General features: G+C 36.9%; 1 protein-coding gene across 2 annotated transcripts in view; it reads right to left on the bottom strand.

The window, feature by feature from the left end:
• The window catches only part of EFL1 (elongation factor like GTPase 1), a 64,928-nt gene that overhangs the window by 4,823 nt on the left and 36,579 nt on the right, over positions 1-23,526 (bottom strand). For both annotated transcript variants that reach the window (XM_062501368.1, XM_062501369.1), the window contains 4 exons: positions 15,880-16,011; positions 13,302-13,449; positions 8,617-9,620; positions 5,870-6,054 (listed from right to left, as the gene is read on the bottom strand). In XM_062501368.1, coding sequence (XP_062357352.1) covers positions 5,870-6,054; positions 8,617-9,620; positions 13,302-13,449; positions 15,880-16,011 — 1,469 coding nt within the window. The remainder of the gene's footprint in view (positions 1-5,869; positions 6,055-8,616; positions 9,621-13,301; positions 13,450-15,879; positions 16,012-23,526) is intronic.

Genomic DNA, 23,526 nt, shown 5'->3' with positions numbered 1-23,526 from the left:
AAGTGAACAGATTATTTCAAATATTGTAAGTAAAGGGTATTCTTCAGAAGAAGAAACCATTCTAAAGCAAGACGTTTCATAAAATATAACAACTATTCAAACCAACACACCCAAACAATGAAGTCTCATAAGACTTGTTTAGTAAGAACATGCAGAGTAGCACAGGCAAAACAGATGTCACTCTCTTTTAGCTTAACAACTACACATTAATTATTCATGCTATAAATGCTTGTATCTCTATGAGAGACATAATCTGAATACCTGTAATAGTAATCAATAAAAATAGAAATACTATGAGCATGCTATGTTAATACTGATACATGATAGAGTGTGTACTAATCCTGCAAATGGTTATTATGTAAGCTAATCAAGATTTTCAGCAGGACATGAGTTAGAGCAGACCACTTGCAATTCAAGAGGACTTGGAATTTTAAGGCTTAATTTGAGGATGATTTATTATTTGCATTTCGGTGTCACCCAGATGGCTCCAATAGTAATCCTGGTCCCATTGTCTAGTGTATTTCACAAAACGATGGTAAGAAACAGTTTCTGCCTAAGGCAGCCTAATTATGCAAAACAAGGTTGAGAGAAGCATCAAAAGCAAACAGAAGGGATCTGCCTAGTTCATCCAAAAGGGCAGGCAGATTTGGGAACACAGCCATGCTCCTGGTAGCATTTCCCCTACTGGTCCTTGCTGTCTTGATGAAGACAGAAAATTTCTTCTGAGCCAAATATCATCAATGTGGAAAATGCCTTAGCTGGACCATGAATAGAAAGAGCAGTCTTACACTGTCTGATGGAGATTTTAAGACCAGCAAGCAACATTATGGCCTTTGTGAACTGCTCAGTAAGAAATCCCAAGAAACACTAAATTCAGTGTGACTGTGCACTACCAGCAGCAGCTGTCAGCAAGCCAGGGAAAACATTATGCCAGAAGTTCTTTCTTGTACAAAAAAAAAAAAAAAAAAAAAACCAAAATCAAAAGAACTATTATGCACAATTTCAAAGATGATATGGGCACCAGTGGTTCAGAATCCTTTCTACCTTTGAAAACTTGATGGCAGAAAGGTATTTCAAGAGCATTTACAGTTCAAGTGGTGTCCATCACCTAGAAATGACAAGGACATAGACACAGACTGTGCAACTGAAAAAGGCACAGCTGATATGCACATCTGAGGTGTCTGAAGTGGGCCTGAGAAACAAAAAGTTTCTGCTCACGTAAAACAGCAGAACCTTGTAGAAATGTATGTGAATAGTCACCTCCTGTTTTTCAAGAAAACCACATATAATATGCTGGGTAATGCTGCACAAGTGGTTCTGCACTGAGCACAACCAAATTCAAGGCCACCTGAGTACTGGCAGTGTGCTTTCAGAACAGAGAATGTGCTACATGAATATACTGAGTCTGTAGATACTCTGCAAGATAAAGAAGCATCCAAAACTATCCCATAATTCAGAGCTTCCACTCACAATATATAATGGGGACTGCCAAGGCCTGAAAATGCCTGGTTAGATACAAGAACTCCTCCTCCAAGAAGTACTGTAATAATGAACATTTACACAATTAGCTATAAAATAAACTCATACAAGTTTATTTTGGCTCAAGAGCATCATCCTTGTTTGTGTCTCAAACAGTGACAGCTAAGCTTTAGCCTTGACTTCAGCCAGGAGCTGTTAAAGGGAATTGGGTAACTGGAAATAAGAAAAGGAGATGTGTGGCTCTACTGCTGCATTTTTTCCTATTACTTAAGAAACATGTATTGAGAAAGAGACTTAAAGCCACACCCCTACCACTTTTATTTAATGTTTTAATTAGCTTCAGATGTCCTTGCCAAAACAATGAGCTTTTCATATTTGAAAGGTTCCAGGTTACTCCTCGAATTCATTTATGTGCCTAAACTGTCACTGGTGCAATAATATATGTAAAATTACAGTTCAAGCCTAGAATAGATTCTCTCTCATTACCTCAGCCTGCTTCCTGTTTAATGCAAGCCTAACAATCTCATCTAGCAACTTCTATATTAAGCCCCATCTTCTGAGCTGTAAAATTACTCACAATTCGAAAGGCATGAATTAAAATTCAGAATATAAAACTTCCAAATTCAGAAGTCTCATATTCCTAGCACTTAATACACACAGCCTTCTCTTACCTTTCTCCAGAGCCCTGAGGCAACTTCTAGGCACTATTCTACTTAGAAGGGATAACGACAAAGAATTCTGATTGAATGTGTTTACAGTTCACTCGTGCCCCCTCAAGAACAAAAGTATGTTTAATAGCTAATCTTCATGCAATTGAAAAGATGTGATTTAACAGGAATACTACATATTTCACAACTTCACAACTGGTAGATTTCTTTGACAATTCTTGCTGAAAATTCAATCAGCATCTGAACAGAGCCACATGCATTTTTTTTTTTTTTACTTTTAACACAGATTTCCCAAATGGGATGACAGTTCCATTACTCTAAGGATTATGCAATCACAAACACCTTCTTGTTCAAATCCTTATGATTAAGATAAAATGACTGAGTAAAAGATTTAACTGCAAAGAACTGAGAACAGAAGAAACAGTCTCAAACAAAAACATACATTAACTCAAGGTGTATTAGTAATTCAAAGTTTTTTAAAAAAATACAACCAGTTCATAATTACCTCAGTTAAATATTTCAAACTAACAATTAAATAAGAAAATTTATGCTGAAACCTAAGAAAGTACTGCCAAATAAACCAAACACACCAAACATTTGCCTAACTTTTAAAATTAGTTTGTTTAAGCTGGGACTAAAGTGAAAGCTTTCCTTGGTTCTGTCCTTTACAGGCAGGAATAAATTGCATAAGCATGCTAGAAGAAATTAATAAAAAAGGAGTATCTGACAAGACAGACCTTGATATATATATTGCTCCATCCCTTGGGGATGGAGCAATCTGAACTAGACAAAATCCATTCATTAACTGAATTTTAAAAAAATGGCAATTCATTTCCACAGAGAGCAAAATGACTTCATTTAAATATAGGCTCTATCACTGACCTTCCTGTGTTTAGAGTCTACAAACCAGGGTGATGAAATATAACAAAAGAGTGAACGCAGACCTCAATTCTTTAAACATACTCTATGCACGTGATTTCCATGAGATGAAGTGTTTGGAAGTATAAAAATCCCCCAAACTGTATATTTCACTTTGTGTAAAATGGGATTAACAACACATTAGAAGGAATTTGTGTAGACAAATGTATGTCCCAGGTCCTCAGCTAACGAGCTGAGCACACTGAGAAAACACCAGCAGCACAGGGCTCATTCAGAAGGGCTTGGAGAGTGTGCAGTTAAAGCAGCAGTCACACTCTTGGTAACACAGCTTTGACACTAAGGAAAAAACAGTTTAAAATAACACAAAGTTCACATCACATTATCTTACACAATGATGCATTAAATAGTAGGGATTCAAATAAAATGCTGGTGTTTACCATGTAGACACATATAACAAAATTCATCAGTAAAGTGGCAATGTCATAGTCATGCCCAACACCTGATGCAATTTTGTGCAGAATTCAAAGAGAATAAGAAACAGAAGATGAGATACAAACCATTTCTCATGGTTTCTCTGTCATACTAGCACTAGAGACTCTAAAAATTGCATTTATTTAGAAATTGTCTTGATGGTGTGAGAGTAACATGCACTCCTTCTGCCATCACTGCACAGAGGAAAAATTACTGGTAGCTTTGTAAAAGGCTTATTTTATCACAAAAATATGTGAGCATGGCTTTCATGGAGACAAAAAAACCCAACCCCCCCCACTGACAGATTACCCAGGTGGAAAGGTGACTGGCTTACACAGTAATTTTCCTACTACCAATGCATTTAACACACTAGCTGCAATTACAGTCTCTCTCAGAGGTCAGTTTTAGAAAATGTTGCCAAATCTCCCTGTCCTGTGCACGTCTCTAATGATGTGTGAGTATTTTCTTATGTGAAATTCATAACATCTGAGAGTGAATGCACACGCCAAGGGACGGAAGGGGAGGCCTGTGAGCCACAGAGTTCATGTGTTTGCTTAGTGCTGGAGCACAGCAGCTACAAATGCTAAAGAAACTGGCCCAGAACAATGGTTAGCTGGAATTGACGTCCTTCTGGCTGGTATTCCTTTAGGGCACTGATGTCAGAGGTTCAGACAAAGACCACTAAAGCCACAAAGCCTCACCAGCTGCACTTCACAGGAGACCATCCAGAACTGACAAGATTACTGTAATACACAGTACAGCAAACCTCACTGGTTTGAGGTACCTGATCTGTAACTGGCTATAACCAAATCCCTATACTCAAATGATGCAGTTTATCTATTTTTTTTTGTGCGTACACCATCTGTGAAGGGTTGTCCTTTTTTTTTTTTTTCTTTTTGCATTCTGTGCAGCTGTTTTTCCTTCTGTGGTTCTATGTGAAGTTGGACTTGGTAACAAGAAGATTAAATAAATCAATGCAAGAAAGGAGAGCTCAGTCCTTAGTGCTGCATTTACTAACACCAGTAAGGTACCACTGCCAAGCAAGACATAATGTACTTTTCCAAGTGTACTGTTTCAAGTACTCTTTCAAATATTCTTCCCAACTCTCTTGCTAGCATGTGGCCAGTTTGCAGAGGTCCTCCTTCTACATTATCATCCACATAAAATTCCTGAGGCAGTTACCACAGTTACTAACAAAGAAATACAGTTAATGGAGTATTTTACAGATACCACTTAGGGAAACAACTTAGCTGTGGATGAAGAATCCACACCATGTGAAAAAGCAGCACATACTTCAGAGAAACACTGGTAAGCAGCCCATAGCTGGCAACTGCAGGGCATGTCACTGACCTCAAAAATCTACAGTTGGTTGTACTCAGAGACTTGACATTTGAGGTGACAAAATAAATCAGAAGATCAAACAAACAAGCAAACATTTTTTCTTTCATGCATTTACAAAAGATTCTATTGTTTTCTAACACCAAATAAAGGAACACTTGACCAAAAACAAACAAACAAACAAACACCCCAAACCAAAACCAGAAAAAACTAGACTTCGAAGTTATTTTTAAAATTTCAGGTGAAATGTTTATACCCACTGACTTTTGCCCTTGAAGCCATTTTTAGTTTCTTCAGTGGAGTCTTCTGAGGAGCCTGACAATGCAGGTGTGTGTGTCTTGAACAAGGAGCTCTGATTTACAGCCTGTTCTATTTCTCCCTGAATATCTACTCTCCACATCATAGGAACAAACTACACTGCACTTTCAGCTGATGACACTCCTGATCAGTTTTCCCACTTCCTACTTGCTTTACACCTTCACATTCCACTCTTCATTTCTTTAAGTGGCAAGGATGACCAAATGGAATGATTCTGAGGACACCACTGCTTGCTATCAACAGACTTCATTTTGAAAAAATGACATCTATTCGATCTGCCTTTTAAGCATGAAAATTTATGTTGGCTTGGAATATGAAAGGTGCCTGCTAGACCTTAAGAGGTTGATGTTCATGTGCATTAGATTTACTGATACATTCATTTTCTGTTAGTTGTAAGGTCAGGCTGTTTTGTGGTTCTGGTTTTTTTCCCACTCCCCAAACAAGTTTACCAGAGAACTCATGAAAAAGGGCACATAAATTCAGGAAAACACATCTATAAAGAAACAGTTTCATTTATGAAACACTTACTTTCTATTGGAATAAAAAAGCATCCCATCTTAAAAAAAGAATACATTTCTGAACAGCATATTTACAAAAAGAAATAATTTAAGGCTTTTGTCTTGACCAAAACTTAACCTTTTTTGCTTATTATTCCAGTCTGCCACATCTACAGGAAATAGATCACCAAAACAGATGGAGTGAATAGATATTTTTACCTCCCAGTGGCTGAACACCAGCTGTGGACTGGCCAGGCCACTGGTTCTCTTCCTGATTTCATCAGCAAAGCCAAAGCTTTCTGCTACTGGCAGGACTGCCTTAATAATAAACACATCCGTCCCCTCTTTCATCTCCTCTTGTAGCACTCTGCCTTCCCTTTTGGACAGCACAGCATACACACGACCTGCAGAGACACAATTCTGATCAGCTCACCAACATATTCACATCCTGCACCATGAAGGGAAATACATCAATATCTGTTCAGGAAGGTTCAGCTTTAAGTAATGTGCAACTTTTCTTGGCTAGAATTCTTTTTTGTAAGTCAGTCAATTAAAAGGACACACTAAATTCAAACAGCATATTCTGCCATACAGTGTGAGAAGCATCTGAGTAACATTTAATGCTTTATTACTGCTGGATCAATCCATCTATGTCCTTTTCATACAATTATATGACAGTTTTAAAAAGGCACTTTGCCAGATTATGTGCCTAACTTGCTTTTTTCTTATAACCAAATATTTCAGAATCATTACTAAGAAATATTATTGTGTTTTAGGAATTGTATCTAAGCTACTGTTTAAAATTCGCTTAGATCATCATATCTCTACATGTCTCAGACAGTGCAGTGCTATTCTAATCACAAAAAAATACTTTATCTGAAATCCTACGTATTTATTATATTTAATGAGTTCAGTTGGTTTGGTAATAAATTCAGTCTTAAGTTAGTAATGGATAATTTCAATTTTCTTTCCCAAGTTAATACTCAATTTATTGAAATACAGTGTATATATGTCATGAAAGTAGCCGTGAAAATGCCCATGCTTGAATTAACAGTAGGTATCATGTTTTTAAAAGTATTTTACGGACAAAAACTGACAAATACATTCGTGTTGATGAAGATAATAAGCACACAAGAAAAACACTTAAAAACACTGTAATCCCCTCTTCCCTATTCCTGTCCTCTGCATCAGCTGAAGTTATTTTCCCTGTCAGGAAAGGCTGATGGAAAAAGTTTTATATTCTGAGAACAGAGAAAGCCTCACTTTCCCAGATGCTACTGCCTTAGAAACAAGCAGATCAATATGGAAATATATTAAACTTCACACATTAAACTTCACAGGGTATCAATGTATGGAATGCCAAAGGAAAGAATTAAGATAGAAAAGCCAATGGTTTGGCACATGTCAACTGCCAAGCCTGACTGGATGGAGGGCCTGCTTTTCACTCCTCCTAATGAGGATGCAATTTATTAGATTAAGTTTCCACAATAAAAATGAAACCCATGAATTTTTAATGAACTAAGTGCATGTCCGTGGCTATTACAACACAATTCACGTTCATTAGACTGTGCTAATTTGTTTGCATGTCTGAGTCCTAAATTACACTCATTAAATATATATATATATATATATATATATGCATTAAAAAGCCATGTTTCCATTTGGGTTTATGGCACAATTGATGAGCCAATACATGTTTATTACTTCACTGTAAACAATCATGCTTTTTGGGCAGTGATTATTTTGGAAAACAGCAATTCATACAGTGTTTTTGAGGTTTAAAAATTGGTAACTTGCTTATAGCTTGATATAGAGTCAGAAGTACTGTGCCAATGTGCTTCTAGAACAGCAACATGGGAAGAATACACAGCCCAGTTCTGAGAGCTATTTGTAATCTTACACATTAGAAAAGAGTTTGAAATGCCAAAGTTCCCTGTCATAGCAGAGGATGTTCAGGGTAAGGTGCCCATAAGCCCATGGCAGCACGCTCCTTACCAGGCTTGCTACAGGGTACCTCCAGCAAAGAACAGGATCATGCATCTGCACAAAATAGTTGCACATTTAAAGGCATTTCTTTCCATTACAACAACTGCAATTTTTGGTCTCTGGACAGCTATCAGTATGATTGTGTGTACAACAGCTGAGATTATTTTACAAGCAACCAAGTATTTAATTACTGTACGTGGGATATGCTGTAATTTGTGCCATGATCAGTTGGCCAAAGTAAAATTGCTGATAGCTTAACCCACTGGAAGTCAGTTTTCAAGAAAAGCTTGGTGCTTTGGATCAGATTTAGCGTGCAAGCAACTCCCATGGAAAACTCCAAGAACAAATACAGTTAAGTGGTGTCATAAGTAAGTCATAAAAACAAGTTTAAGTAGGTGCAAGTGGTAAGGTAATATAAGTGACACCATTTGGCATGCACTGGGTTGAGCAACTTGCACACCAGAGGGATACAGATGTTACTTTAAAACACAAAACTACCAACTGGACTGCAACAATAATTTCACATTTCTTTTCCTGATTTTATTCCTGTATTATTGTATTAAAATATACCGATATGGCATTTGCTAAGATCTTGCACTCCCTTAATAAAGAAGTTTCTCTTCTCTTCATTGAACTTATACTTAATTATAAGTCACAGTGCTGATATTCATGGTTATTGAAGCTGGTCTTACAAAAACCTCATAGAAAGGCAACTTTTTGTATCTTGCATTTCAAAAAGGTGTAGCATTGTTCTTTATGCCTATAGTTCAGATAAGCAAGAAGAATGCTGAATTCTCATTCAGAATAGTGTAAGTATTACAGGTATTAGAAAATCACTGGAGAATCTACTGGAGAACTATACAAGATGCCTGACAAAACCTCTAGTGAAGTTATAGCTTCTGACTCAGGCTCATCTATAAAACCTCACCTTGGAAACCAGAAGGCAAATTCTTGGCAAAGGTTTATTTTCCTGGTCTTACCTAAAACTTCTGCAGTAGCTATGATTTCACAGGTGTACATTGCTGCCATGAGTCTCTGTGGTTTTGCCTGCAAAGCATAACGACAGGCTTCCTTCATGGTGGCAATCAGCTGTCCAGAGAAAGGGCCATAACAATCTGCAGGTACTGATTCTCCTTTGTGTTTACTCATTTTCTCAGGTGAGTCTGTGCCACTCTGGTTCCTGTCCTGGTATTCATTTGCACTGGGACTCTCAGCAGTGCAACTGCTTGCTAGAGTATTATCTTCCTTTTGCTGATGTTCTGTGGCATCAAGCTCCCCTGAATTCTGCCTACTATTTGACAGCGTATCTCCAGCTTTACTAATTTCCCATTTTTCCACTGTAAAACAAACACCCATGAGAGGCTCTTCACACATGGGACCTGAAAGTGTAGCCAGCTGAAATCCACTTACTATACTGTTGTCAAAGTCTCTGTATTTACCTACTTCTTTCACAGAGCTCCCAAGGCACTGCCACACAGATCTTTTATAGCCCCCGAAATTATGCAACAAAATATTAGGCCCACACTTCCGTGGTCCAAATGACCAGATCTGATCAACAGCATTTCTCCACTTTCTTCCATGAAGACTTTTCTCCAACTTTTGTTTGAATTCTTTGATTCTATCAAGAGTCTTCTGATTTATCTCATGTGTTTTTTTATCTTCATTCAGAGAAGTGTTGAGCTGTTCCATAGTGCGAATTAAGTCGCTGTTATCTTCAAGAAGTCGAGTTACCTCCTCAGGAAGTGGCATTGCTCTTACACTGAGAGTAGCTTGTTTATTTGGAGTATTAATTGTAACAAGGCCATCTGAATCAACCTGGATTCCTTCAGGAATTTTATTTTGGTCCTCTTTCGTTTGGTGTATGACAGCAACTTTCTGCTGTTTTCCTATTTCTTCATTCACCATATCGACTTTGGGAGGTCTTGTTATGGTCTCTCGGAAGGGTATAATGGGAGCAGATACACTAATCTGCACCTTTGCAAACCTGCAAAATGAAGTCGAAGAATTAGTTGAAAATACTTTTAAACTTGAGGGTGGGAGGTAGGGCAATGGCCTTAACATGGAACAGATGTCCATGAAGAAATCTGATTGCAACATAGATTACTAGGTAATGCATTTCAAACTCAAATTTTATGTCCTTCAAAAAAGAAGCACTGCCTTTTATGTCTTCAGAAATATTTGGAAAGGAACTCAAAAAAATAAAAGCATTGCTATGCCTCTGCATAAATCACTGGTTCACCCACATCTTGGAAACTATGTGCTGCTGTTCTCTGCCCTCAAATGAAACAGAACTAGAAAAAAACTGAGAATAAAGATGATCAAAGGAACACAAGCACAAGAAGCCTTCAGATGTTCCAAGGGTGCAACAGAGACCTAAAAAACCACACGGGGCATGGGAAAGGCTGCCCAGGATTAACTGACAACCAAACCACAAAGGGCCCTGGACTGAAAGTGAGAGAGGCCTGGGAAAGCATCACAGTTACTCCAGTTTTACTCCTCCTATCCCTGCTGCTGGCCACAGTGCTCAGCCACGGTACAGAGATGGACACTTGGTGTGAGCCAGCCCATCTGCTCACACAGGGAGATGCCCAGAGAAGACAAAGCACTGGGAAAGTTTAACAGATAACCGCTGTCTGATAACCACTACTATAAAAGTTTAATGCTATAAAGTGATGCTTTAAAGTCAGGTGAAACATTCTAGGTATGTCAAATGTTGTGAATGACAGCAAGAAAAAAGGAGGAATTATTTATTACCTGATAGACTCAAGATCAGAGCTGTGTATCCTCATTAATTATCCATCAGTTCTGAGCAGGTTTATTAAATGACAACAGAAGGACTAAGCAAAATGTCCTATGTTCCAGGAAATTTTGTCAGTGATAAAAAAAAGTTGCAGAAGAAAAGCAAATACAATTGTAAGCTTTATTTCCATGGGAGTCAGAACCAGGAGATTTATCCTTTTTGCAGTTCTTTCAAGGATTTGTATTATACCAAAAAACCAAACACAAACCCACCAACATGTCACCATTACCTTAATTATCTTTGTTTCTCATTCTGAAAAGGGTAACTTAATCCTCTGCTGCTTAGTATTTGTAATGCTCCTGGGACAGAAATTTCTAAAAATTTCTATTGTACAATGCAGAAAATAAAATGTGCGAAGTTACAAGGTCTGATTTCTTACTCTATTCATAAAGAACTAATTGGGAAGAAAAGATATAAATTTGGTGAAATCAAGCAGAACATCCATATTTAATCATTTAGATGAACATATATGACTAATCTTTTAGTTGTTTCCATGTCTCTTCACATCTCTGACAATGTGTCACTTGAACATAATTTTCTAAATACACAGTGGGAAAGCTAAAATTAAATATGTGCTTTTTCAAAAGTCTGATTAAAATCTTGACAATGAAATGTAGTTTGATTCTAGCAGAACCTCCTCAACTGCTGTAACTAGTCCAAAAGCATCAAATCTGCAAAACCCAGTTGATGCAACTGTGGTAGATGCCAGTATCAGGATCCTGTCCCCTTACTTCACATTTGACTTGAGTAACTTTTCCCAGTATTTTAGGGGAAAAACTTGTGGGTCACATTTTAAGGTTATTTATATGCTGTCTTGATCCCAAGTTCACCAAGTTGATGTCGACGGCTTGATCCCAAGTTCACGTGCACTTAGTTAAACATTTACACAGAAACAAAAAGAGCTCATTAAAACTAACATTCCAGAGCACAACTTCTCCTCTTCACACTTTAATAGTTAAGTAGGGCCACTTTACCAAGGCAGAATTTACACAGAATCTGTGAGGAATGGAGCAAGACAAGGATTTCATTCTGGACTTTTTCTTCTACAAAATGGGGAGGGAAGGAAGGGACAATTCCTGTCTCACCAATGCCTTAAATTTTAGCTTTTGTATATTCCAGATGCTGTTCTGAATTAGTGTATAAGTTTGAGCTTCATATAAAGTGTTAGCAAGTTCTCTTCATAGTTTAGTTAGACGAAACAATACTCTTCCTGCCTGAGAACCAAGGACACTGTTGCAGCTTCAGGCCCAAGAAGTGCAAACAACAGCAAATTGAGGAGAGCAATCTGGGAGGATGGGACTTCATAACCTGGAGCTGTAATGGGACAATTAACATCAATATGTAAATGGACCAAAACTAATAAAAATGTGAAAACTCATGACCTGTCATCCACCTTGGGTGTAGCCTCAGCCAGGCTCTTGCACTGCCCAAGGTGTATCCTTTGAAGGCCTTTTTAATAAATACCTACTTTATTCCTTTAACACTGTCTAGCCTCTGTTCTAGGTGGCCTCTCAAGGCATCACCACGAGCTGGTGTGTGAGGGATGGCAACTAAAATATGCCAAATCCTGAGACCAGAAGGAGCATGAGCTCCATAGTGAACACATCTGCTCCCAGCTCCTTTTGGGAGCTGGAACCCAACAGAGAAATTATGAACTACAGTCAGGCAGGACAATGGGGGCAGCCCTGCTCCTCTGTGTCTCCAGGTGTTTCTTGTTTCTGCTCACAATGCCACAGGCACAGGAATATAGAAAGGTAACTTTTGACAGGCTACCATTCTCTCAAAAAAGACAAATGAGATGACAACTCATAAAAACCCCCAAAATTATGTACATGAAAGGAAAATTTAGGCATGTAAATGTACATAAGGTATGTAGGCAAGTCCTACTAGTTGCTCAGTATAATCCTATTACCCTGTCATGGAGTATTATGTTATCTTTCTTTTTTTTTTTTAGATTTGGACCACTGCCAATAATACAATCCTGCTATGCAAATTGCAGCGAAACAGGCACAACCAGTTTTGCTTAAACAGATTACATTTGAGCCAAATGTATCAATAACTAGTACTACATTTTTAGAAGCAATGAAAACACCTTGCACTAAGCTGTAATGAGAATAACCATTAAAACATACATCCAGTTTTACAAGTGATCCAGTCTAATTTTCCTAAGAAATTACAGTTCTCTGATATTAACTGAAATGAGTATGGGTACGGTAAGACAAACATACAACCATTCATCAGGTTTGCTCTTTGGTTTAGAAAGAAAATGCCAGTAAATGTATGTAGCAGAAGTACCAGAAATGTTTTAGTACATGAAGTTACAGGAAGGGATTGTTTCAGACATCTGTTCTTCTGCCATTTGAAGAAGCATTAGAAGATACTAAATATATGCATGTGTGTTTGCAAAAAATACTACTCATGAATGAGAAAAGATTAACATTTGAAAAAAAAAATCAACGAGAAAAGGCACAGGATAGAGTGTGCACATACAATTTTGAAAAGTTATAAACCACCAAGACCAGAGTTCATTTATCAGATATGATTCTCCTCAGCTTTTAATCTGTACAAATGTCACATATACAAATGCTACATTCTTAATTAGACCCCTGAAAGTACTGCAATTTGTAATTTCTAGGAAATGCCCCAAGTGTGTGTGAGATGTATAGAAGTGATAAGCTAGTGGCTTCTGCCCAACTGCAGATAATTCTATGGCTACAAAAAGGTACATTTATGACTCAGTGGTAAAAGCTGTTTGTGAATAAAGCTCTATTTTACCAGAATATAAATCAAAGATATCCATCTGACAGAGAAATACTACAGACACCTACTGAACTAAAAATATTTCCTCCTCCTTGCCCCTCTAACCTTTCTTTCAGGTCATCCAAGCAGCGCTGAAGATGAACCTCTCCTGCTGTCACCAGCACATGTTCTCCTGTCTCCTGGATTAAAACCTGCACACATGGATCAGCCTGGTTTAAAAGCTTCATCCCTCTGACCAGCTGAGGCATATCACCTGGCAAAACAGGGTATTATTAACAAAGGAACACTGGGAAAGAACCACTCAAAATAGGATAGACTTAAACTGAGAAATAGTAACACTCATTTTTATGGAAGCCTGAACACAAATAGGTATTTTGGGAACAAGCAAAAACTTTCAGTGGGCAATTTTCTGCTTATGAGTCACACAGAGCAGCATGGTTTTAAGAGCAGCAACTGAAAATATAAGCTGCACTCAAGATTTTGTCACCAACAATTTATGTACTGATGACAAAATTCACATCATACAATTATAACCATATAACACCACATTTCAATGGATTGCACATTTTTTTGTTTACACAGCTTTACAGCAGGTTCAGTAGAACAAGTCATCTATTGACTATGCTATGTTGCTTCCTATACACATGCAACTTCAGATACAGCTCACACCCAGTAAAACCACTTAATTTTATTGAAATGAAGTGATTAAAAAATTCAGACCTTCACTCCTCATTTTCACAAATTATCAAATTATTATAACCTTTCTATCTATTACAATTTTTAATGTCATCTTTCAGTAAATAATTTCATTTCCTTGGAATCTTTCATAAATAAATGTAGCAACTTTGAAATTACTTATGCTCAAAATTCTCCAAATACATAAATAATAACATTAGCATTTCTAAAATAAAAGCAGAAGTATTCCACATGGAATATGGATACTTTTGAATACTTAGAAGGCAGAACTGCAAATAAAGCACAGGAAGGATTTTGAAGTAGATGTAAGCCACTAAAATGCTTTAAAGTAATTAAAATCTGAAAAGAGGAAAAAGCAGGAATGTGAGAGCTTTTCAGTGAAACAAATCACAGCTGTCCCTAAAATGAAGGTGTTTAAAAAGAGGTGTCTTGAAGTTAATGGAGAATGAACAAGCACAGCTGAGTCAAATTTGGCTAGATTACATCAAAGCTATGCATAAACACCTCATGTCAGCAGCCTTTCATAATGAACACAATTTAAAGAAATTAAGTATGAATTCTTTTTTTATTTTACATATGCAGTAGAGAATACCCCAGGGGTTTCCAAGAATGTATATTCATATTCAGAAGGAAAAGTGACATTCACTAGGAGACTATTAAAAGAAATATGATATTGTTTATTTACTGCTGAGTTTGTAAGGGTGTTAATAGAAAAGCATCCTTGAAAAAAAAACAAAAAATAAATGAAAAGTGGAAAAACTGCAGTGTTATTTCACATGGCTGACACAGTTGAACAAAAACTTTCAACTTTGTCTCTGCATTTAAGCTCACAGAGTGATGAGTACTCTTTTTTTTTTTCTTTTGGAGCTTATGGCAATCATACAGGAAGATTTTGACATGAATGTGAAGACATGCAGTAATTTTGTAAAATGTACATAGGGAAATAATTTATATGAGTCATTTTTCCACAGAAGTTTTGAAGCAGGTCTGATGTGGCAGTGCAATGCACACGTGACTATGTGAGAGGGCCACCTCAAGACTACACACAGTTCTGGGCAACTCCAATGGCCACATTTTGCTTGTCTTCCTGTTATTGCAAGCAACAATGGATTTTCAGGAAACTTCAGCACGTATAACCACCTTTCAGGCTTCTGTCCCCCTAAAAAATTTAGCTCAGATCACAAACTCAGAAGTTACTGAGGAGGAAAAACTAAGTAATGGTGCAAGAATGATCCAGCTTCATTTCTTAAGGAACAAAAATTACCCCCAAACTGGTCAGTAGTTCTAGAATTACATTCCTTTAATATTTTGGACTTAATACAACATTCAGCAGAACCAGTAATTTCCAATACTTTCAAAACTGCTTTAACAAATGCAGGATGTACAATATATGATTATCTGTTACTCAAATACATGAAACAAATAGCTGCCAAGCTGTCCAATAGCTCTCTGAAAAAACATCATGTAATCTTAGCATTAGAGTATTTTGCAATGGAACATAAAGCCAGTTATTTTGGTTCTGCCGACACTACACCAAAAAATGGGAACTGGGCTGAAATTCAAATAAAGCCAGAGGTACCCCACTCTCTGTTGGGGTGGGGACATCAAAGAGAAGCAGTACTGCAAATCTGCACCAAAAGCTTCAGGACACACATAAAGGAAGAGCAGCAGACATGGAGAACCCACAGATCTGCTCACCTCCACAGTAAAGGAGCACCGAACTGTTAGCCTGTGTAGTGTCTGACTTGTGAACAGCTGCCACAAAAGGTCACAACAACTTCTCCTGTGTCTCCTCACCTACTGACACAGGAGCGAGGCAGCTGGAACAACTCACACTGCCCTCCAGGCAACCTGTAAGTTTATTTTATATTGGGCAAGTCTCTGATTCAGGGGCTAGCTCATGAACTAGCCAAACCACGGAGGGCTGGAAGCTGCACTGCTGCCACGCTGAGCTGGTGCTACCACCCCCATTCTCCCTGAAGCTTACTTGGATGTTTTGGTTCAACAGCTACTCGCACAATCGGGGTAGCTTCAAAGTTGAGAGGTGTAAACGGTGGACAAGCAGGTGATGTTGACAGTGTTGCAGACTTCAGCACAAAATCTTGCAGGCCTCCTATTCCTAATAGAAATTGAGAAAAAAAATAACGGCAAAACAAATTAAAAAGGTCGTCAACTGTCATATTAAATGAGACTCAAAACATAATCATCAAGTTAAAAAAGGGTGAAATCATTCTAATTTAAAAAGGAAGAATCAAGAATTCCTCACTGTTCATATAAAGTATCTGTTAAGATACTTGTCCATAAACTGACTTCTTAAGTCTCTGGTGTGACATTTGATATTTAGCCTCACAGTTCCCACTGCATTCCCTCAGTATTTTAAAAGGCTGTTTATAGCTCTGAAGAACAGAAAGGACATGAGGACTTTTTTCCCTTCTAATATGTCCAAGCCTTTGTACAGCTCAGACTTAATTCTGGTGGTTTAAATTTAGAAAAATTTAGACTGCACAAGGCCTGCAATGGCCATCTAGTCCAACATTCAGGCCAAAGCAGGGTGAACTTCACAATTAGATCAAGTTGCTCAGGACCTTCTTCACTCGAGGTTTAAACACTTTTCACAGTAGAGACTGCACAGCCTCTGCTGGAAAACTCCTCCACTGCTTCATTATTATTATTATTGTGAAGAATGCTTTTTTTTTTCCTTTCCACTCCCTCATGCCCATTTGCGATGCACTTTTTTTTCCAACTTGATTCTTGTAAAAATGAATTAATTCCAGTGTAAGCTATTAATTCTCATTCTAGATACATTATAATGCTGACAAGTTGAAGAAAAGTGAGATTAAATTGTAGTGATAAGAAAAAATACAGAAAAAAAGATTACCTATAAATCTAGAAAATAGCTGCTGTAAATGCATACTGAGTTTTGGCTGGCTGGCATATTTAAGAGAATGTGAAATTATTGCCTTCAAATTCCTAACCAACTGCACATCATTCATAATTTAGTCAAAGCTATTAAAACACAACTAGAAGTGTGTGAATAAGAAAGACAACAAATAAAGCTGATATCAATTTATGCACTTTTCCTGATGCTCCTTCAGTCATAAGCAATGAGCAGTGCAGTTCTAATGGAGTATAAATTAAATGAGCATGTAACCTGCAATGCTATGACAAAACTCAAATCTTCACTAATCCGTATCTGCTTAAAAATTAAATTCACACTGTAGGCTGCAGTATATTTGTGCTCCTTCCTCCTTATTCTCTCCTACATGCCCAAGGTGTTCTTAACCCCAACTCCCCATTATTACCCTAATACTTATGCAGGTTTTTATTTTTTTCCTTTTTTTTTTTTTTTTTTTTTTTTTTGCTTAGCTTTCTTCATTTGAGGCCAGAAACAAAGAGGGTCAGCTTCCACCCTATGAGATCATGCAGGACTTTTGAGTTCTGGAGAGTCAGACTGCTGTAGTTTCATCTGCAGAACCAGGCTGTTCCTCCAGCTCTGGAGGCTGGATGCCTGGCCAGCAGGGCAATCCAAAACCCAAAATGTCATTATATAAGAAAACTTGCCTCAAAATAACTGGAAGCAGAACAACATTCAATGGCTTTAAATGCATGACTGCAGATGCTACAAAGAAAATAAATCTGTATAAACTCTGTGTTGCACCTGACCTATGACCAGCATGTATTTCCTCTTTTTCACTTATTCAACATGTGGTTTGAATGAAAAACAAATGCTGGATCATCACCACCAGGGACTGAGAAAAGGGATGTGTCCATTTTATTCTGATCTTCTCCAGCTGGTAAAATGAAAATGATTTAGAATGGGAGGTGAACAGCTTCTTTGCACAGTGTAATGTGAACCAGAGAAATAAAGTTACCAAATCTTACTTCAGATAGACTCTCCTTTCTTAACATGTTCCTATACTTTTACTGTCATAAAGAAAAATTGAAGCTTTTTGCTCTTTTCTTTCACATTTGGAGATAAAGATACATGAAATATAAGTGTCTGGCACAGGTAATACACTAAAAATAAAAAAAAAAACTCTGTCAGTTTTCATGAAAATCTGTTAGGTTTACAACCTGGGCGTTTTAATTCCTCAAGTGTGTGAGCCAGCACAAAGACATGTCCAGCTATGTTGAACCCATTTAATTAAAAAATTCTTAGTAACAAATGTTGGGAAACATCTATAAAGGTTCTTGGATACTCTTTTTCCATAATGTCATTACTAAGTAATTGCTAATGTGTTTTCTGAATAATTTTAGAGGAAGAGGTAACAAAACTAATTCCAAAGTACCACATGACATATCAATGGAAGAACTCCACTAATTATGATGATACATGAATCCTAAACTTAGTTATTGGCCAGACCACTGAAATCTGCACATACTACTCAAGATCACAGATCTCAAATGTGTATCAATATGTTACCTGAAAGGTCTTAGAAAAATCACTCCAAAATTAAGCCTTAATAAAAGCCAGTGAGATAATGGTAAGACCTTCAGAGGTTGGTGATTTTGTACTTTTAAAAGTAGACCAAATGATGGTTCAGGAGAATTATTACACAGGTGATGAAATATGAGATTTACAAAGGTTCTTCTTTTATTGAATCCCTTCTGTGACTGGCTCTAGAAGATAAGAATACTAAATCAAGCATATACCTACCTGTATCCCCAGATATTAGCATATGGTGGAAACTAAATGGTAAAAAGAGCGAAGAACTTCACGACTGAAATTTTCAAAAGGAGTAGAGTTTTAAGGCAAGTCTCAATTTACTTTTCACTTCCATGTCTTGCTGGTAACCACTTGCACCTTACACAATGCTTTTGCTGCCTTTAAAGCATGCTTTTCCAGCTCAATTCAGCTATAAAGATCTGAACACATAACAGATCAACTTCAAGGTATATGCAATTAGTTTCTCTTGATGTAGAAAGATTTAGGCATTTAATGTTCCTTCAAGCTGCAAAGAAGTGAAGCAGACACCACCACCATGCTAAAGTTTTTCAATCAGATAAGAGAATTATTTAGTTCACAGTGTGAAAAATCAAACAAAGAAGAATGAAAGCTGTTTAAATTTTAACTTCTGCCACATTGTTACTAGCCTCAGCACATTAGTTCAGTCGATCTTTATCTTCTCTTACTGATGATATCACCACTTAAGAATCCTGGGCTGCTTTGGAATGGAGACTTGTCAAGCATTGGACTAACACAGTAAGGAACTAAGTAAAGCAGAAAGCTAATGTTCATCTTCCCAGTAAGGCTCTGTCCCCACTGAAATCTGTATTTCTTATCAATGATACCTCCTTACAAAGATTAGGACCTTACAATATGGAAAGCATCTTGGTTTAAATGCTCAATGCACTTCACTATGTATCAGTGAAGAGCATGCAAGCTCCTACATAATTCATGTGAATTATGTAGGTGTGATGCAAACTTCAGTAAATCTACATAATCTGAAACCTCAAAGTGAGCATGTGCCTGTTCTTTCAACGGGACTGTACAAACACAATGACACCTCTATAATTTTCTTTGAGCAGTAATGCAAAAACTTTTATTATGCCCTGCGAGAGACATTTTAAATGAAGTATCTTTAAATGGTGATTTTAAAAATAAGAATGAGAAAACATATTCACAAATCCACTTTAAAAGTATGATTGTCTTTGATGTTTCCAGTTCATTCTTGAAGTAAATAGGCTAAAGGCTGACTAAAACAAACAGAACAAACTGTATTTGCCAAATAATATTAAAATAATAAAAAAAAATCAAGGAAAATGCTTCCATATCAATCATCATTCTTCCTCAAATCTAAGCAAATAATTCTCCTTTTCCCAATATCTAGCTTAAAACTACAAAAGATTATACCATTAGCACACTGTTACCTACTGGGTGACCAATACTGGTTCACTCTAGCCAGATAAACTTTAAGCATCAGCCTCCAGCTGATTTCATTACTGTCCCTAATTAAAAAAAAAAAAAAAAGGATTTTTGTAAGTAAAAAGTGGCCTTTGGTAGAATTAAAGTCAGTAACAATATGCCTTTTACATTTGAGGAATTGTAACTGTGGGGACAAGTAGCTACTACAGTTTAAGAATAACTTGTATTACAGGTTTATCACCTCAGATTTTAAGCATGTTTCTCTTTCATCTGGTGGACATTGCAGAGAGACATCTGAGGGCAGAATTTGACCTTTCTATATTAGAAACTGTTTCTAGAAGAGAAGGGAATGTAAATCAAGACCCAGACCACATTCTAGTTGAGATTTCATCAACTTTTTCCATAATACACACCACATGTTAGCACAGATTGCTGGAGAGCCTCCTCTTCTCATCTCTAATTGTGCACTTCCCCCTCAATCCCTACTTGTTTCTGAGGCAAGTGAAATTGCTTGTATGGAAAAGAGAATATTGTAAGGTATGTGCATGGCTTCAGCTGCTCTCAGTTCCAATCATTTTACAGAAAAGTTAATTCAACATTTGCTTTTTCCGCCTTCCCAAATTTTTTTTCTTGAGCTGAATCTCTAAAAATCACCAGTATCCAACAGACTGTAGAACCATTTGTCCCAATTTCTTCCTGACTTTCAAAACCATAAGTTCTATGTACTGGAGATTAATATGAATTCAGTTTCTTAACACAAAGGTGCTCAGGTGTAGTTTTATTATAAAATTGTACCTTTCAGTTCACAGCAGCTGGAAGGGAAATTGAGCCCAACTTTCTCATCAGATGAGAGTAAACTTAGCCACATTACTAATAATGCTACAACAAAACTCCCTCTCCCCCAAGGGGCACAGTTGTGGCAAGACACTGAATGGAACAAGCAGCTTTTTGACACAAGAAGCAACTCAGTATTTTACTACTGAATCTTCCAGAAGTGAAAGATGAAAAAATGCTGGAGCACCCCACTGAGTCCCTTTAGGAAAAAGCCAGCAGCTCAAAGAACAGAGCTGGCTGCTTTCAGAGCTGCAAGGAGAGCAAGAATACCATCTAACAGCACATTCCACTAAAATATTCTATTAGTAGGTTATAGTTTCTAGAAGGATTGCAAATTCACATAATGAGTAAATAAGCATCATTTATCTTCTGAGTGTCTTTGGGAAAAAATACCATCTATTTCATTAGGCCCTTAGACTGCACGGTAACACACATTCCCTAAGTGTTGACTGAACTGACAATTCTAATTATGAACATTCCTATATTTTTTCAGACAAGACTAGGAACAATTTCAAGGAAACTGTAAAAAAAAAAAAAAAAAGCCTTTACATTAACCAGTAACGTCTTTAATATGTTACAGTGAATGGCTTGAGAACTACCTGCACTCAGTCTGTGTGACAAAGCTGATAGTAAAGCCGAGTCAGAAATTTGTTTGCTAAAATACAAATTCACCTTAAAGAAAACAGAATTAAACCAAAATCAGTTAACATTCCAAATCTGGCTTCTGGATTTACAAACTGTTGTAGTCAAGATGAAATATTGATTTCCTTAAGCTGCTTAATGAGACCAATAACTACAGAAGATGAAAGTATTTCAAATAATCATGTTTTTCTTACGCTACAAAATTATTTCATTTATCATGCCATACTAATTTTTGAAGCTCAAGACTAAAGAAATTTATCCCAATTTTTCAACATTTATGTTTAAGCATCATTTCAGCACAGAAACCTAGGAATTTCATACTTAGATCTGTAACAGGCCCCCATCCATCTTTTTGTATTATGAAATCTATGCACTTGTAGATCACAGGAAAAAAAAATCTTTACACCAATTAAAGCTACTTTAACCTTTTAACTGTAAAGCATTCTTGACAAAAGCACTGAATAGCACCTTCTGTGGTATTATAAAATGGTCAGTAGCTGTCCTCAGCAGTATATATGCATTTTGCCTGAGCCCACACATTAAAATTCCTTTCCACACACCAGCTCAACCTGACATCACTTGAAAGCAGGAATACTGAACAACAGTAAATATGTGAACAGATCTTTCTGCAGTGTGACCACACAGGCACTTGGAACTCACTTCAGTTACAGCCTGTATGTCAAATTAATGCTTCCATTACTGCATATGGGAAGCATTTAGCACCACACAAAACTCCTGAAAAACAAACCAAATTTTAAATTTATAATTACTTCAAATAAATTATTTTAATTTGACCCAACAGAATCTTAACACATCTGAATTTACTTAATTTAAAAAAAAAAATTTCTTCCAGAACTTCAGCACCACTTCAGAATAGTTGCTGTCCCAAACAAATGGAATTTACAAACAGTTGTTTCAACAGATTTACTTTGATAATCTACAAGTCTTTTGAAATGCTGATTTATTGTTGAGGGTTTTTATTTAGTAATAATAAATGTGCTTTTATAAATAAACTTTTTTTAAATGAAAAATTGCATGTTGTACCAGAAAACAGATCAGCTGAATTCTTATGGAGCATCCCATACATGGAAAAAAATTGCCCAGCAACCCTCCAAAAAAAAAGGAAAGTCTTCTAGTCAACATAGCTTTAACTACACTCTCTGAAAACTTATGTATCTTCCTGTGAAGAAGAGAAATGCTTCAGGTGTAGCTCTGGAGGCCTCCCTGCATTGTTCACACATGCTGGTTCCTACTTGTAAAATGAGAAAACTCATTAAAAAAAACAGAAAAACCCACCAAAACCCCCAAAAAACAACAACCACAAAACCTTCATCTATCAACAAAACTCAAGAAAACACTGAAGTGTTGGCTTGACTTTGGCTTGATATGAATATCTAAGTTTGTAGAAAACATATACCAAGAGATCCAAATTTCTTCCCTAAAACTAGCAGAAGAAGACAAATCTCCAGCAGTCATCTAGCAAAGAAACATTTGATATTGTTATTTTGGACTTTAAAAAGGAAAGAAAGTTATTTAAAACCAACTTCTCTGGCCAGTTACATTAGAGAAAAGCAGAACAATCTTTTGCAGGAGCACCGTCAAAACAATAGCTGTGCACTATGCTCAGTTCTGGAAATCTATGAAAAGAGGATTGTGTGTTACAGGACCACAAAGAGAATAGATATCAGAAGTATTAATCCAAACAATCACTTCTCAACTTATTTCAGTGGTTTTTTTTTTTCCAATATTTCAGCTACACTGAAAGGCACGGATGTTCAGAAGGCAGAGGAGAGAGAGGCAGCAGCCTGAGGCTGAGAAGGGAAGCATGGAATCAGTTGTGCTCTATCCAATTGAGCATGAAAACTGTTTAACATTAAAAGAAAGGAGATGGAGGCAAAGCCTTTCTACTTGAACATGTATCAATGTTCAGTATTTATTTCTAAGCAGACAATGGGAAGACATAAACCCCCCATACAATATTTTACTATTTTTATGAGAGTACTGGAGGCAAGATGCAAATGAACAAAGATCTAAAGTTCATTAGGGTTTTCAGCACAATAGAAAGCTTAGTGTTTCTATTTTCTTGATCAAATGCTTCCTGCAACAGAGCAAAATAACTAATCTCAGCTAATATCAATAACATCAAATGATTTCTTGATAAATCAGACTAGTTATAGCATAGTCTACAAATCACCCAAAGAGCAAATGCCATTTCAGACTTCATTCAGTTTTAGTAATGTCTTCCGAAAATGGGCAGACTTCATGTATACACTTTTTTTCTTAAATTGAAGA

The sequence above is a fragment of the Cinclus cinclus genome, chromosome 13 (assembly GCF_963662255.1).
Source record: "Cinclus cinclus chromosome 13, bCinCin1.1, whole genome shotgun sequence".
In the NCBI taxonomy this organism is placed as follows: Eukaryota; Metazoa; Chordata; class Aves; order Passeriformes; family Cinclidae; genus Cinclus; species Cinclus cinclus.
Note: the sequence above shows the minus strand (reverse complement) of the source record. Positions and strands in the feature narration are given on the sequence as shown.